Source organism: Acanthochromis polyacanthus, chromosome 13 (genome assembly GCF_021347895.1).
Source record: "Acanthochromis polyacanthus isolate Apoly-LR-REF ecotype Palm Island chromosome 13, KAUST_Apoly_ChrSc, whole genome shotgun sequence".
Lineage (NCBI taxonomy): Eukaryota > Metazoa > Chordata > Actinopteri > Pomacentridae > Acanthochromis > Acanthochromis polyacanthus.
This window is the reverse complement of record NC_067125.1, coordinates 9,778,942-9,796,778: the sequence shown is the minus strand read 5'-3', so window position 1 is coordinate 9,796,778 and position 17,837 is coordinate 9,778,942. Positions and strand designations below refer to the sequence as shown.

General features: G+C 40.8%; 1 protein-coding gene across 1 annotated transcript in view; it reads right to left on the bottom strand.

Annotated features, from left to right (window-relative positions):
• The window catches only part of pik3cb (phosphatidylinositol-4,5-bisphosphate 3-kinase, catalytic subunit beta), a 62,812-nt gene that overhangs the window by 15,385 nt on the left and 29,590 nt on the right, over window positions 1-17,837 (bottom strand). Inside the window, exons 3-12 of the mRNA XM_022193030.2 lie at window positions 13,581-13,776; window positions 11,066-11,294; window positions 8,829-9,058; window positions 5,328-5,507; window positions 4,331-4,498; window positions 1,810-1,899; window positions 1,286-1,540; window positions 1,074-1,170; window positions 812-942; window positions 349-399 (exon numbers count right to left, since the gene is read on the bottom strand). Coding sequence (XP_022048722.2) covers window positions 349-399; window positions 812-942; window positions 1,074-1,170; window positions 1,286-1,540; window positions 1,810-1,899; window positions 4,331-4,498; window positions 5,328-5,507; window positions 8,829-9,058; window positions 11,066-11,294; window positions 13,581-13,739 — 1,590 coding nt within the window. The 5' untranslated portion in view covers window positions 13,740-13,776. The remainder of the gene's footprint in view (window positions 1-348; window positions 400-811; window positions 943-1,073; window positions 1,171-1,285; window positions 1,541-1,809; window positions 1,900-4,330; window positions 4,499-5,327; window positions 5,508-8,828; window positions 9,059-11,065; window positions 11,295-13,580; window positions 13,777-17,837) is intronic.

Below are 17,837 nucleotides of genomic sequence, written 5' to 3'. Positions count from 1 at the left end.
AGGGGCGGTGAGACAGGAAAATGTACAAGTAATCTGATTAGTCCTTCTAGTTTTGTAGTTTTAAGGGAGATGTGAATATTTGTGTTGCTACGCAGTGCCAAAGTGATAACAATGGGTTTCCAAGGAAACGAGCAATGGGTGCCTGTTTGAGAGGTTATATTTGTGGTGTGTGTCTGTTCAGACAGTGTGAGAGAGAGAGAGAGAGAGAGAGAGAGAGAGAGAGGCAGCGAGAAACGATGCAGCATTATGTGGCTTTAATTTCCACTGGTTTGCTCTTATATGCATTATGAATGAGAACAATCATTTAAGCATGTTCACACGATTATCTCCCATTGTACATGAACTCACTATGGGTGCGCATTCATTTGCTTTGGCGATCTCTGCAGCTTTTTCCAGTATCTGAGAAAGAAGAGAAAGTAAACGAGCATTATATGAGCGAAGACACACTCATGCATCACTGGCAGAGTGCAACAAGCAGGCACAGCACGTCCTGATCCTCTCATGCTAACAGCCACCACTCCATCATAATCACGAGGTACCATTATGAAGAGCACTAAGCCACTGTGGTGACAAATTCAACTGCAGCCAAGTCTTTCGAAAATGGCCACACTGGTTCTATCGACTTTGCTTTACTCAAACAAAAAGTCTAAGCACGGGAAATTCACAGCAGCCTTGACATGTGCACATGAACAGAGAAGTCATTTGTTCACACGTTTGCATTTACTGTACAAATCTAAGCTTACTGCCATGTCCAAGAAGGAAAAAGGCTTCTATGAGTTGAACAGAGTGCAGTGATTAACTGCTGTCTGACCTTGTCAAAAGGAGGGAAGATGATGGAGTGTGAGGAGCATTCTGGGAAGTGGATGTGCAGTTCTGTAGCGTTCTCAGTGTACGGGTTGGTCTGAATAGTTCCTATGGGGTTCAGCATCTCTTCAAGTTCATCTGGGTCAAACATACACAACACACACTTGATTGACAAAGGTTTACTGTATGCTGGGTAAACACTGCTGAAGCTCATTTAACCCGAGTTTAATTATTAAATACACAGGAAGCACTAGTGATTGTGTGCGTACCAGGAAACGAAGACCAGCAGTGCAGGATGATGTCTCCAGTCTTCAGCTGCCCTTTGTAGTCAAACACCATGGTGTTGACCCAAGCTATGGGGTAGTGCTGGATCACACAGATATTTACTCATCAATAAAGATTGTGGAAATGTGTGGAAAGGGAGGGTTATTATTTTTAGGCTCCTGTTTGAGCCATTGCAAACAGCGCATGTCCCACTCACCACTTTCCCTGCCTTGCGGATGGTCTGGTACTTGTTTATGTGAGCATTTTTGGTGGATTTCTGCTTCTTCACCTTATCCATGACGGCATAGATGGCAATGCAGAGGCGGGTCATGCGCGGCAGATCACAGACAGAGATGTCAAACTCCAGTGTACTGTCTTTCCACGTGTGGTCCGAGCGTAAGCTACTCTCACTGCTCACCACCGGCTTGCACAGCAACTCTGTGCCGTGAAAAAGCCCCGCCCTCACCTGAACCTGTGAGGGTGAGAGAGGTTGGTGAATTCATTTCTTATCTTATGTTTAATTTCATTTGTCCCTTACAAATTGTCGCCATTTTTTTTCACACACATTTGAGCCCCAAATCATAAAAAAAAATGTCACAACATTATCGACAGTGTTTTTACTGCTGTGTGAACTGTGGGGGAGACATGGCATAGCTGTGTTTGCAGGTTTAATGTATGCACTGACATACTAACAGGAGCATAAATTACTGGTTTATAGATGTGAACGAAGCAGGAGTTTACCTTGGCAGTCTCCTCTGCATTCACCTTGCTTCCTTTTACAAGGACTATCTTAAATGGGCTAGACACGTCCCACACACACGTCTGTACTTGCTGCAAGGAAAAGTGAGAGGAGAAAGAAACACGGTTATGAGTGAGCGGTATTGGCACAATGTGGTGTGAAATTACGTCCTCTAAAATGCTGCTGCTGCTTCTTCACACCCACCAGCTCCCTGCACACGCACAAACAACACGGGAGGTCAGGCAGGTCATTCTGATGTCAAGCCAAGTGGATTTGCGAGGGTCAGCAGTCAGCAGAACAAACGGCATCACATGACACCTAGAAACTATGAACATGACTAACTGGCACACTTCCTGCCGTTTGCTGCCTCTCCCTTTGTGTGGGGATGTTTGCGTCAGTGTGTTTAAATGCTCATGTGAGCTTGATGGCGTATGTAATTTAGTGTCTCTTATCAGACAAGGCACTATATTTTGTCTGCCTCCATGATTGCAGGCAGAAACAAAAGCCTCATGTACTGTACAGTCCCTCTGTTCTCTTCTCCTCCTTTGTTTTCACCAATTATCAGTCAGATTTTTTGCACACAGCAGCAAAGCATCCAATAACGGTTTCCTTTGATGAAAATAAATCTCACTTCCTGCCACAGACAGCCACATGTCTACAGAAAGCTTATTACTGTCTGGCCAGCATCTGTTTCGGTACCATTTTTCAAAAACGCAGCTAATAGTGCTCAACACAATGACAGATCAATATAACATACACAATCATACAATAAATGTCCCAATGCCAAATCAACAAATGACGGAAAAGCTGCTTTAAAATGACACAACTAGAACAAGAAACCACATCTATTGCCCTGGTCCTTTCAGGTTATTTGTAACTAGCAGCTGAGGCTCATTTATCTGTGGGTCTAAACATAGACTCTGGAACAAAACCATCAGAGGATCTCAAAAACAGAACAGCTTCAGGTTGAAAATATATGGCAGAGTGAGTTCTATCATGTACAAAATATCAGATTAGCAGGCAGTCACAAAGGGACAACACAAACAGTATAATATTGCTTCTTATTTCCAGTTAATGCTAAATACCAGATCCGATTGGCCAGGCTAATGACCTGTCCACCCCCAGTTAGAGGGTGCTGAAGGTAAGAATGGTATTGCTTTTTTTGATGTGACGTAAAAAAGGCGTAGTCTTAAATATTTCTATGTTGAGCAAAAAGAGATTGAGCAAGAGGGGTTACAGAAAGGGAAAGCAAACCAAGTTCAGTGCTGACACAAACAGTCAATTAATGGATTAGTCAATCAAAAGATAATTAACTGGCAGCAATTCTGATGACAGTTTTGGAAATTTAAGGACTAAAAAAAAAATATTAATCATAAAAACGGTGAGCAGTGTAATCAATAGTGAAAATAATGATTAGTCATGACCAATTATATGGACAACATATTAATTTAACTGGGGCATCATGGGACAGCAAAGTGTTTCTAAGCCTTTGAAATGCAATCTTTGGTAAATTTAATATTTGCTCGTCAATCTCACCTCCACTTCTGAACAAATGAAAAGTCGGACTGAATTCGTCACAAAGCATGGAACATAATGATTGTGACACTTTGATGACTAAATATATACTCCCTGAAAGATGTGACTCTGAGTGAGGTTAAAATGGTGGCTGTTTTTACTGCAAAGCAACAGAAATTTTCATTCATAAAAGTAGGAAAAGTAAGAAAAAGTCATGAAGTAACTGTTCTAACACTGTTGTGATGGATCTGATAAATGTAATGTGGTACTACCGTTTTAAATGATGACGCACACCTGTAATATTTATCAACTTTCTGAACTACACCAGGGCACCAAAAGGCTGCAAAGCATCAGGCAATTAAAACCCTGGGAGACTCGCTCGCGGAAGCCAATTAAATTCACTCTGACATTTAAAATGTGCATGCACACATTGAGCAGTGATGCCACTGTGCACCTGGAAGCAGCAGCAAAGGAACTGCCGATGCTTTCTGACGACGTGGCAAACGCTGGCTGGCAGGCCACTGTGGGCTTGCTCCAACACACTCAGAACGCTGCCTCATAAAAGACAGGTGGCAGCTGCCAAGTACATGTTTACTTGGTAAACCTCCACACCTGCATTGTGTTGTGCAGGTGAATCAAACTGTGGAGGTTTGCCATTTTGATGCAACACTTCTCAGTAAACACTGGCAGATAATAGCAGACCAGTATCTAGTGTATATAAGAACACCTCTTCTCTGGATCAAAGTCCTCAGTTACACATAGATCATTGCCAGATAAATAGCCTTTAAAATATGCAACCACAAGCTTCATGTTAGCAAAATGGGACGTGAAAAATTTCAACATAAGGAGATGATACAGTTTAATTTCACTTCAGTCACTAAAGGTCACACACAATCCAGTGGTCTGCATAAATATCTGTTAGCAAAGCGGTATTCCTTTGTGAACAGCAGCAGATTTTGAAAACACAAAACCATCACAACACAGAAGTGAGAAGCACACTAGACCTACCGTGGGAACCCTTCTCTTGGGAGGTAGTGGTAAAGGTGGGTTGGAGGACTTGCGGGAAACCACAGCGCCAATGGCAGAGATTTCCTTGTCAAAAATGGCCTTCACGGCACTCGTGTGAACCAGGGTGAGATGGGGAGGCTCCTTGGCTTGCAGGCATGTGCGGATATACTGTGCGCAAGACAGGACAGGATTAGGTTTTAGTTATGTGCATATTCAAGCTGTTAAAAGTGCAGAAAAAAAGACTAAATTAACCAAGCACAATAACTACTTTAAGGAAAAAAATAAATAAAGCCATGAAAAGGGGAACATATGCTCAAGTTCAAATTAACACACAAGGCTACAAACAGAAACGATTTCCAGTTTAGAGGTCTTGCTATTATGCTGAGTTAAATCTCATGTTTAAAAAGCACATGTAGCCAATAAAACTGAGCCAGGTAAAATGCATACAGATTCAGCTACTCTTGCTCTCTACACAACATTTGTGTAGCTAGACTGATAATAATAAAAACATTAAAAAAAAACGTAAATTCCACGATACCTGTTGAATACAGACACTGTGTGCCTAAATCTTTTCTGAAGAGGCTGAAACATGCTCTGCATAAACCTGCATAATTTAAATGTATGATTCACCATCCATACCTGGACTAAAAGCATTTCTGTTGAGGCATCATCTCTGTGGTTCAAGTCTGTTAATGTTATTTTGCACTTAAACTTTTCCTGGTTTTACCACCAACATCTCTTCTTAGAATAACAAAACAGTCTCAGGGATGGTATTGTCACACTAAACACTCCACATTTTCAACTGCAGCTGTGCCAGCCGTCCTGCAGGTAGTAATGGACAAGAACAATAAAAAGCCTACTGTGTTTTAAGAAGACTGTCTGTAGTATATCCAGATCTGGACATGATACTGACTGAAGAACTGACATATTTAAGTGAGGATTAAAGTCCATCAGCCACAGATAGACATTTGACAAAGTCCACTGTCTAGTCACTGACCTTGTACTGAATCAGGGGATGGTCTCCACACAGGAAATCCAGGCAATGGCTGACCCTCAGCATATACTGACCCTTCCACGCCTCCTCTTCAGGCCTGTGGGTGGTCAGCCACTTCTTCAAAGCCATTTCAATCAGCTCAGTGGGAGTACTGGATGATGGCACTTTCAGACTGGCAGAATCCTGCGAGACAAGAAAGAAAAATGGAGATGAAGAGGTTGATCTGAGTGTTTATTATGGTCATAGCTTAGACTGTTACTCTTGCAAAAACAGCTGAAAGGTTAGTTGTATTTTGTGTGTATTCTTTATCAAACTCTGGAGTAAAAGATGTCAGTAACGGAAGGTCAAAACTTGAGAATGTCCAACTGGAGGCCTTGCTGCTGGAACGCGCAAAATAGTGAAGAGGAATGTTAGTGATAAAATAGCAGAACATGTTTTCCAACAGACTTTACCTACAAACGCACGCCGTTATATGAACACAGGAATCTACATGACATAACTGGAGAGAGGAAAGAAAGGGGAGAGCTACAACTTTTGCTGGCTCTTTCTGAACACTGTTGTTGGAACTAATACCACACTGGGAGCCACTAGAAATTCAAGTCAATTTTCTTTCACATGTAAAGCCAAACTTCTCACACCAGCACACTTCATACAGGTTAAAAAAAAAAAAGCCTCTCTGAAAACACACACACAGACTAAGCTCAAATACAAGTGGTCACTTGGGCTCCAGATTTATACTTTGCATGTTATTTGCTTAACTGTCACAGTAATAAAATAGATAACAGACATCAGGCTACCTACGAAAAGCTTTTCCTTACAAATAGTAGTTTATTTCAATTTATTCATCGCTGTATATTATTATTAAAAAAAACACACTTTTCTGGGATGATCACTGGAGATGACTGTCACTGCGTCTTTTACAACCAGAGCTTCAAAAAGGTGGCGAATGAAAGATTGTGAACTTCCATCAAGTTAACGATTGAATATTTTGCAATTTAGTTCTCAATAATCACAACATATGGGTGAATAATGTCATTTGTGTGTATTTATTTGTTGTGCGTCAGTGAGAGGCAGACTGTTGACTGTGAAAACAGAATAATGGTAGGGGATGCCGGTGTTATGTTACTGTGCTGCTTTTAGCCTCTTTAAATAAAAACCCTATGACCCTATGAATGCGGTTATAATTCTCGTAGCTAGTAGCCTACGCTGCAATATGTAGTCTCATTTAGACAGCTGGTAATCCGGATTTGGTAATCTTGAAGAGTTTATATCTGGATCAGGGTGATCCTATCTAACATAGCCTTGAAAAACTGTTACAAAGGTAAGATGGATTACCTGATCCTGGATAGCATAACAAGGGATTTCCAAATCTGGATCATTCTGATCCAGATTAAATTTTTCGAACAAGTAGGCCTTGGACATGTGTGTCTTCATGGCTCAATGAACTCTGGCAAAAAAATGTGTTTCAGTACGCACGAGTCCACCATATATTTTCACAGCCAGTCTAATCCGCCTGCCACTCTTGAGCCCCGTGCTTCACGCTATTTATAGCGCAGCACTGACCCGATCCCTGAGATGGAATTATAATTTCCTGGAGGTTTAATAGAACAGTCCTCCATTAATAATTAACAACAAAAAAATGGTCGCAGCCATGTTATGATGGAAGTATGAAATTGAAAATAGCTGCAGTAGGTATTCCTAAAGTACTTAAATCAGAACTATACATCTTTATAAATTGTGGAAACTTTATTTTAATACTGCCATTAGACAGGATTTGGATGAAAATGTGAAGCAACTAAACGAACAACAAGGTTAATCACGCGCTTTCAGAAGATGTCTTCATAATACAAGAAGTCAGCTATAAAATAAATAACTGTCTTAAAAGAGCATAATTATAGAATTGAAATGACATGTTGTGAATCAGTTTGATATAAATAAATTTGAACTGAAATTATGATGTTATGATGGAACTACGAAATTGAAAATACCTGCAGTAGGTATTCCTAAAGTACTTAAATCACAACTATATATATCTTTCTAAATTGTGGAAACTTTATTTTAATACTGCAATTCGACAGGATTTGGATGCAAATGTGAAGAGCAACTAAACACACGAACAACAAGGTTAATCACTGAACACCTCTTAGCCCTAATGAGATCACTAAAAGGAAGGTTCACATCACAGCTTGGTCATATTCACTTTTGAACAATGAACATCACCAGCACACTTCCTGTCTATAATGTGGCTTATTGTGTCTGACCTCCCAAATAAGACTTCCTGCCGAAGTCCACCTGAGCACGGCGCGCTGTGGCACAGATGGCCTGTCTTTGTGTATGTGCAAGTGTGGATCTGATGTTGATCAAAGCTGATATACAAGGGTCTGGAGGGACAAGACCATCTGTTTTATTATTAAATAATATTATTTCTCTAACAGAGGCAAATATAAAGACACCGGGGCAGAGACAGAAGGAAAGACACAGTCAAGTGAGTTCAGAGGAGGAGAGGCGAAGAGAGGTTCATTTTAATCAGTGTTTTGGTCCCTTGAGCCGAAATGCTAATGTGTGTGTGTCTGGGAGAATGGCATAATTTCGCTGATGGTTTTGACCCACTTAGTGTTGTCACATGTCCTGCTAGTTGGACTCAGTCACGTGACTTTTGTAGAGCTGCCAGCTGTGAACAGAAACAGAGGCTGAGCTACGATACATGTGCCTTCACTGGTGGAGTCACATGGCTACTTTTGCTTCTCAAAGAAAGTAGTTTTGTTTTCTGTAGTGGTACAGTAACCCAAACTGTTGTTCTGTCTTCATTATGCATGCAGAGATGTTCAACAGATGACAAGGTATGAATTTGGCTAAAGTGTGTGTGATTATCTGTCCTTTTTTATCTTTGTCTCCTCCAGCCTATTACAGAAAGGAAACATAAAACACATCCTTCTTTGTAACTGCAAGCTGTTTGTCAAGAAGAATGAGTATCCCTCTCAGCATCATATCATCTTATAAAGTACCCCTTAACATTAAACACAACAGTATTAAACAATACAAGGACCTAATGATGCTTAATGAATTCAGTTTAAAGATAAATTGTTTTCACAAGGCAATCAGTAATAATGTCAGAGTCCTCAAAGCTCCCTGGGAGGTTTCAAATCATTAAATTAATCAAATGCTGTAAAATATATTAGTTCTCTTTGCATATTTATATTTATTTTCCATTTATTTCCAATATATAGTATTCAATATTATTAACCTCAATATCACACTGAGATGCAATATTGGTTCAGATTTTTGTTGCTGAACTGTTTATTCTTTGGGAGAAAGAGGTGTTAGAAGTTGTAGGTGAAAAGGTCCCAAATGATAAAATGAACTACATTTGAGAAATGCAATTCATTTTAAATGAACACTTTATTTACACCATGTATAAACTACACATCCACTTAAAGTCCTCTCCAGTGGCTGCACTCTCCTTAAAGTTGTCAGTGTCTCCAGCACTGGGTAACAGACGCTCACCTGGGACTGGTCAAAGTGGATAATGACTTTCAGGTCTGACGGCCGGTCGTTGACTCCGTCCGTGATGGCCGTTCCAGCCGCGGGTTCCAGCTGTGGGGAGAAGCGGGCCTGCAGCCACTCTGTGCATGTCATCATCTGCACTCGCTGCATCCTTTCCTCGCTGATACGAAACATTTTGGAGCGGAAGTCCTTCACCTCCTGGTCATTTATGGCATCGAGTTCATGAAGACCTAGAAGAATTTAGGACAGGACATCGCTACAGCATTGTGACGGTGAAAGACTTCAGTATAATGGATTGTTCTATTGTACTCTGTTCTATTTTGGTATATTTTCTCCAACCATGCACTTTCAGAAGATGTCTTCAGAATACAAGAACTCAGCTATAATTATAATTGCCTTTAAAAAGTATAGACCTGAATTATAGAACTGAAATGACATGTTGTGCATCAGTTTGACATAAAGACATTTGAACTGAATTGAAATTAGTTCTTTTGCAAAGCAAGTTCTCAAGTATTGGGCCTTAGTATATTCTCAGGTAACACACTTTAATAAACAGGCTTTAATCATGGAAAATGCACAACCACCTGTAGGACACTTGATACCACACACAAGCAGGAATGAATGTGCAAGAGGAAGGTAAATGATAGTCTCTCATAGGATTTAAGTAGAGCTGTTTAATATGCACATTAGTACCAAATGCCAGAGGTATGAGCTGCTGTTTGGCTGATCATATTTATCTCTCTGTACCCTCCTGAGCTCGTCTCTGTAGGTTCAGTCAAACAGGTGCAGCTCAACAGTTTCATGGTAATGAATCAACATGTTGACATTTGCAGCCATTTAACATTCATATGAGCCTCAGCATTCAAAGAAGGGCTCTGGACCACATTAGCTGTGTGAGCATGTAGGTCGGTTTGTGACTGCATTTCCAGAGAGGAAAAAATGGCTGGCTGTGTGAGCGTGTAACAGTTTGTTACTGTGTGCTGTATGAGGTACGAGTATGTGTGTTTGTGACTATCCAGACATGCCTGTGGGGTTCCTTTAGAAGCACCACTTCACTCTGACAAAAGCCTTTAAAAGATATGTCAGACCAAAGTGGAGCCAGGAGGAGAGAATATCAATATCATCTGAGTCGCCTTCAATTAGATTCAGAGCTCCTTCTTTCCTGTTTTGCACCTTTTCTCCTGAAGAGGTCTGCTGTGACTGAAGGACTTCCATAATGCTGGATAACTTGGTTAGAAGAGGGGTAAATGTGTTCATTTGTATGACACAGAGCAGAGAAAAAAGTTGGTCCTTTATAATTATGTGTTCACTGTACGCCTACCTGCAAGAAGAATTATTTAAGTGCATATATCTCATTTTAGTTACACATTCAGCCACAGCTGGTAGGGCTGTACCAAAAGATTATTTTCACTGTGATAAATTTTACAGTTCTTTTCCTGACAAATTCTGTCTTTGAAATGCCTGAAAATAGTGATAGTTTGTGTCTTGCACTGTTGACGGAATAAAACAAGCTAAGTTGCTGTGTTTACTGTCATGTATGATAAAAAAAAAAAAATTAACTACATTTGAGAAACTGGATCAAGCAAATGTTTGGCATTTTTGCTGCAGGAATGGCACAATTGATCTATTCTTGCAGTTGCTGATTAATTTTCTTGCAAATAACTAATCAATTAAATCAGCTGTGTTGCTGGTATATATAATTAAGTTATAGCAGACCAACCTAAGTTTGTTTGTGTCTAATAAGCAAGTCTTCTGCATAATATCAACATTCTGTCAATGGATCTGACTTTCAGCAAATGTTTTGGCACCTCAGAGGACTGGGCTTCTATGCAGCAGTGATAGATAGATGTTCTCTGCTCCTTTAAAAAGCCTAATCTTCATGAGAGATAATACAAAGTGACATGCGATGGAAGACATGTCAGGAACACATCCAGTCAATTATCACGCTTCTCTGTCAACCACCTGGACCAGTGATAGGGGCCAGCTGCACAGGAGCCTTAGGTCTGATGGCTGAGGCGAAGGTGCTGATGAGAGGAGTTACTTAGCATAGTGGAAGAGGTGCTAAAGGCTTGTTGTGTGTCGAGAAAGATACACTGTAACACTTACCAAGTCCTAAGTGCTTTTCTTTATTGTGAACGTCAAGCAGAGACAGTGCATGAATCGATCAGGTTGGGAGTAACGCATGTGATCATCTACCACTTTAAACCATGGGAGAGTCTTAAAAGTGATTTTCTTACCCTTGCCAATGAGCACGCCAATTTTGGAGTCCAGCAGGCGCTCTGCTCGGCCACAGTTGCGTGTCACCAGCTTGAGGACAGGCAGGAAAGGGCGAACGTCGCACAAGCGCCGGGTTTCATCTTCCAGTTCTTCGTGCACGGCTGCCTGGTTGACGCACTCGAACATATGACTCTCCATTTCGCCGAGGGCGGGAAACAGTGGGAAGGTCTGAGCCTGCTTCCATAAGAGCTGGAAGGAAGAAGAAGAAATGGGGTTTTCCTCAAGTACCTTTGCACCACGAAACTGCAGGAGTTTCAGTGGTCTCCATTAGACTGCATTAACAAATACATCTATTTAGAATACGTGTAACTGGGCTAAACAGCATCTTTGGTTTAGGCTTGATGGTCATGTAAAAATAAAATTATCTGATTTTGGGAAAGGTTTGGAAAAACAAAAACTTATAGTATCTTAGCTCACAGCGTTTTCAATAGAACTGAACCTTGAAACGCGAGCAGGGCAAATGGTTTTTGTTATAATATCATATTGAAAAACACCAAGTGCAATAAAGTGGACTGTTATGATGTCATATATTGACAAAGTACATGTTCAGGAACAAACATTACTCATGGCAACATGACACAGCTTTTGGGTGATGCAATCAGGATGTGAATACTACATCGATCAGTCAATGCTGGCATGATTCATGTTCCTGCGGCCTCACAGCATGATCACAGGGCTAGGTGTTAAGGTACTGTGTGTTTGTCTGTGGGTACAGAGCTACTGCAGCAAGCTGGAACAAGACACATTTGCCCTACCAACATATAGTTTCTCGTCAACAACACTCGTGACTTTATGTTACGTTGATCACAATTCTGCACAAACCAAAAGCATGAGGATTTAATAATTTGATTGTACAATGTTCTTGAGATTAAGTACTTTAAAAAATGACTAATAGTATTTTGGCGAAGAAGAGTGAGTATGTCAACTATGGGGTCTCAGGCACGCCCCCCAAACCGCCACGTCCAATGGGTGAGAGAACCTCTATAACCTGTACACTACAGTATCATCATTTGTTACATGGCTATTTTTCCTTATATGTTTACAAGCAGACAGTCTCAACAGGTTTCAAATATAAAACAGAGATTTTCAAATGACGACTGTCAGTTCCTCAAAGCATTTTAAATAGATGGATTTCTGGGAAATCAGATCTAGTCATAGTCATGAATTGAGGTCTATGAATGAAAGAAATATGGCTATTCATGGGACAAAAAAATGGTACATAGCAGTCTGTAAGTCTGACACAGGTCAAAAGGAACATTCTGCCCTGTAGCTAAACTAGTACCATTCAAGGCTTCCTCAGAAACGTCCTTTTTAAATTTCAAGAAAAATATCAGAGCCTCCCTGACCTTCAGTTTTTACAGCTTCTATACATATTCAATTCAGAGACAGAAGATCTCTCACGTGTCTGTGTCAACAGGCACCTTCTATGGAGGCACACTCACTGGGACCACTGGACAACAGCAGACACTTCTGGTAGTATAGAATTCCCAGAAATATAAGTGAGAATATTACAGCTAAGGGCAAGTATCCGTCTGTATGTCTGGTCATGTCAAAGGGATGACAAAGATCCAAGTGTTTTTTAGAAAATGGCAGTCAGACATTAAGCACATGTATACAGACTGACTTGTTCATTTTCTATTCAGAACACACTCCTCGGGGTATATTTAATAGTTCCCGTCTAATGAAAACATATTTGATTTGGGTCTCAGTGCAGGAAATGTTGTACACTGAATAACTAGACAAATAAAAAGGCTGTCCAATGCATACAGCCCTGCCTTTGTATAATACTACCTTTGTAAAACTTATGGATTAGGGTTGGGCATCTTTGTTTTCATATTGTCATTAGGAGACATACACAATCCACTCACGTTACATATGGTGGGGTAGCAGCTGATGGCACTCAAGTCAACACAGACCCCTAACCCTATACAGGTTTACTAGTCTCAATTTAAACATCCATTTAACCATAAAAGTAGTTGCTAAGACCATTCAAGCAATGATCATCCCAAAGACCTGCAGATTAAAACATATATTACATTACATACTGTTAAAAATGCAAGCGGCTTGTTTAGTTTCTAAAGCCTCATCTAGTCTGACTTCTGACCTCCACTTACTCATGACGTCATGAGCTATGGCCCAGCTGACAGCTATAGCTACTGACAAACAAAAACATCCAGCCAGCCGCAACAATTACCTCTGTCAAAACAGGGACAGGATGATGTCTAACTGGTGTGTCTGCATGTGTGTGCTGCAGCCTCTGTTTTTCCTTATGACAAAAGGTCTGCAGCCATGTAAGGCTAATAATACAACAAGCAAAAGGAATTCATTTAAATTTCTTAAAGTATAATGTACTAGACTTCATTAATTATCTGCTGTGCCATAACATGGATAAAACATACAGCTTTAAATGAAAATGTAGCTTATACATCCCTCTTTTGTCCAAACCTGTGCTGTCACTAACCCAGCACCACTCACCAGTTTGATGTGTTGAATTGTAGCCTCTCGTGGAACGTCCATCTGGATGTAGATACCGGTGGGCAGCAAAAAGTCCACAGTGATCTGGTCCGGAGCGTGTCCGGCCAGGGGCGAGTGGGCTGCCCATATGTCCAGGAGGTCTGTCATGGCAGGAGGCATGGCAAAGAACACCTAACACCACCTCAACCATAAGGACCTAAAGAGAAGATACAAGCAAAAGGCACACTGAAGTTCATGTTCCGAGTAAGTGTATTGTAAAATTAAAAGGTTATTTAAAAAAAAAAAAACAACTGTCGTCAAGTTACACAGATATATTTGTTCTAGATGTGTTATTCTGATGAGTGAAGGGTGTAGCGCTTGGATAAGTACAAATCAACCTTTAAATACTTCATTACTGAGGAGAAAATGACAGATCAGGTTAGAAAGCTGACAGAATAACAGCTTCAGAACTAACAGAAAACAAATAATGTCTTGAATTATTCACATTTTTAACAAACAATGAAGTCAGCTAACTTAAAGGCAAGTATGTCTGAACTGAAAACATGATAACAGAATGATGTGATCAGGAGTAAAATGATATCGTTTCAAGGAGACAGTTTGAAAATGAAACATTTTAAAGGCTTTTCAAAAGTAAAAGATAAGCGCAAGTAAACGTAGTACTTATGCATAGACACTAAACATCTAATAGGTTTGCAGCAATTAATCAGTTAGTGATTAGTTAGTGATGAAATGTTTTGTTTGATTATTTAGTCTAAATAATGAAAAAAAGTAAAAAAAATTCGCTATTGCAGCTTCCTGGATGTGGAATTTTTTTTTCTTTGAGTTGTGGACAAAACAAGACATTTGACCACATTATACTATGCTTTCTGAAAACACTGACATCGTTCACGATTAATCTGACATTGTACAGACCAAACAACTCATGGATTATATGAGAAAAAAAGGAATAGATTAATCAATGCAAATAATGGTTAGTTGCTGCTTTATTCTCCAATCCAACTACACACCTGGTCAAAAAGGTGAAAACTGCAGAACAAAACTCAGAAAGACAGGTTTTGAAATAATTACAACAATCCAGCAATATCAAAAAGAACACAAGCTTGGCAATTAGCATTTCAGTCATATATAGCACTATTGTGCTGTTGTTTTTCTCCTCATACATTCATTAACAAGAAGTTGACAGGTGCAAATGAATCGGTGTCACTGTGTCCCTGTGAGGGCAGCACTGTGCTGAGCTGGTGGGAGGCCGCTGGCTTTAATTTGGATGAGGGCCAGTGCTCAGAGGAATGCCCACTAAGCAAACAGAACAAAAGTTCAGCCTGCCTTCCCCTCATCTAACAACCTGGTTGCCCCAGAACAGAACACACACATGATAAAAACACTCACACTTATAGATGGGTAGCACATGTATTAAAGTATGTTTAAATTATGCACCACACACACACACACACACACACACAGTTTCTTAACACACATACTGCTGCCAAGGTTTTTATCAAAAGTAAGGCAGGAGGAGGTTATCCTGCCACAGTTCCTCTCTACGTGTTCAAAAACACTTTCTCAGATGAGAATTTCCGTCAGCCAATGACAAACACAAAACCCACAAATCTCAATATTCAGCGTGTGCTATGTAGCAGTGAAAACATGCAATTCAAGGACACAAACTAAATGCTTACATGTGGGAATGTAAACACATGCACACAGCATGTTAACTGCACTAGTTGGTTCCATTGCGATGCAGTAAGTGGCTTCCCAGCTGCTGGTATAAAACAGCCAACAGCCTGGTTTCCATTTGGGCCTTTGCCTCAACCACAGCTGTGCTGTCTCACCACTTCCACCTGCATTTTCCTCATTACCTATTCTTCAAGTGGTCTAATACATTAACTGTTCCACTAAGCCACAGGTCCATCTCCATTTCGCCTCGATCTGCCCATTAAAAGTGACAGCCCCGATTGCCTCTAATGGTCTTTCCCCTGCAAGTTAAGTGCTCAAGCAAGCTGCTTTGAAATGTGCCTCAGTATGGGGCAATATCTGCGGTGCATTTGGAGCCACGATCTCAGCCACTTAACATTATCAACCGTGCAAAAGCAAACAATCTTGTGTGTGCTTTTGTGTACTGTCCAAACTGTAGACTGCTGTCTGAACATCCCTCTTAAAGGGTATTTTCATATGACAAAGGGTGACGCAGACAAAATCTGTTAAGCCCAACCACAAACGCATATTCATCTACTTGTACAGGACACAGACCCCCACACACACACTTTCAGGTTTTAACAAGCGAGAATGTAACAACACAAGCAGCCATTCAAATTTGCAGTCGTAGGGCAGACAATGGCGAAGCTGCTACGTCACAAAGGTGCACAGTTACAAACATGAGAAGTAACCTGATACGATGTCTGTCTGAAAAGTTGACAGTGCTGTGTTATCAGGTACGGCTGAATGAGCACATGCACATTCATACACATGACATTTCTCTCAGTAATTATGAGCTTCAAGGATGACGTTTTTACAGCAGACGGCTTGAATACCGTCTCATTCTGCTGCGACGTCTACACAATCAGCCTCTCTCCCTCGGTCTCTTTCGCGCACAGACACACAGTACACAGGTGAGCGGGGTTATTGAGGATGTGGTGGCAGACAGCCAGAGGTCTGCTGCCAGGTCAGGTTTCAGTGGGAGGATCACAGGAGGACAAGTTGGTTTTGCAAGATCAGGAAGAAAAGAGAGTTTCATGTGGTAACAAACAAGAGAAGCCTGGAGGGATACATCCAGTTAGCCGACATTAGGTGAAGTAAACAATGCATCCCTATGTCGCCTCCATTCCAAAGCTCTCAAGGAGCAGACGTATGATCCTACCGGCATGTGCTTTGTTTTGTGATTATACAACAGTAATTCGAATCATGAATTGATATTTCTTGGCAGATTTCTCTTCACAGGAAATTAATTATTGCCCTACATTAATTCCCTTTCCCCACCCACCCTTCCAAAAAAAAAAAAAAAAAAATCTCCTTGGATGAGAAGAGAACTGTCATCTATTAAGATCTTCGAATCGTCGTGCCATCTGATCAAATATCTGCAGATGTACAGGAAATCTGGAAAGGGGTGTGCCGGTAAATCAAAGGAGAGATGGGGGATCAAAGAGAAGACTAAAACTGGCCTGGTTGTGTTAAAATGTCTCTCATTTGCAAAGGTCAGTGAAAACACAGACTACATACAGTATGCCACAAACAAACCAGCTACTAAAATCATACCGCAGAAGATAACGACAAAGTGAATCTTTGCTTCCTCTGAACCAGTGACATGTTGTGATGGCCTTTCATGCCCAGATGCATTTAACAGTAACACTGGTGTTACTCAGCACTCTCTTTCTAAAGCTCTCTCTGTCTGACAGTAAGAGGCCTGTGAAGTTCTCTACAATGGAGCGAGTGTGTCCATGCGTCTGTGTGTGCGAGTGACGGAAAAAAAGGGCTAAAATAAATGGTGTGTGTGTGTAAAAGGTTGTGCCTGGTGATTAAGGGTCTTGTGACACATTTTCTTCCACACTGTGCTAAAAATAAAGTTCACAAAGAGGATCTAAGACCTCCTCACCTCACTGCTACCACCACTGTACTCCCGTAAATGACTATGGAGACATACATAGAGGCAATACTGAGACAGCCTGAGTCAGCGTTTCCACTTCTGGGCAAACAGTGTGTGTGTTTATGTGTGTGTATAGGTGGAATTGTTTACAGACAGATATGAAAAAAAAAAAACTCATGGTTTCATTTATCCCATCTTTTTGTGTACAGACACATGTAATTTAGTGGACACAGTTAAAGGAATTGCTTGCATGTATTAGCTCTATAATTAATAGTTGACAAATGGATTAATGAATGAGCACAGATGGTAGAAGAAGTAGTCTCAGACAGCAAGGCCTGTCTCCACAGGGCTGTCGGTGCTGGAGAATGATCTGGCTGCACTTTATTATCATTCTGGAGTGTGATCAGCTCATATTTCTATAAACAATCCTCAATCATCCTGAGCGGTGCAGTGACTGTTCCCGAGCAAAGCAGTGATGGGCGAGTTGTTTTGGTGGAATGTGTGCACAGAGGAAGTACAGCACTGTCAACGAAATGGCTACTTTACTGAAAAAAAAACAAGCAAACCCGTCTAACTGCATGATCCAAATGTTCTTCAGGAGTTTTCAAAATGAAGGTTGCTGCTTGGAGGTTGTTGCTGTATCCTGTAGTCAAGGGGAGTTTGAAAACAGTAACACTAAG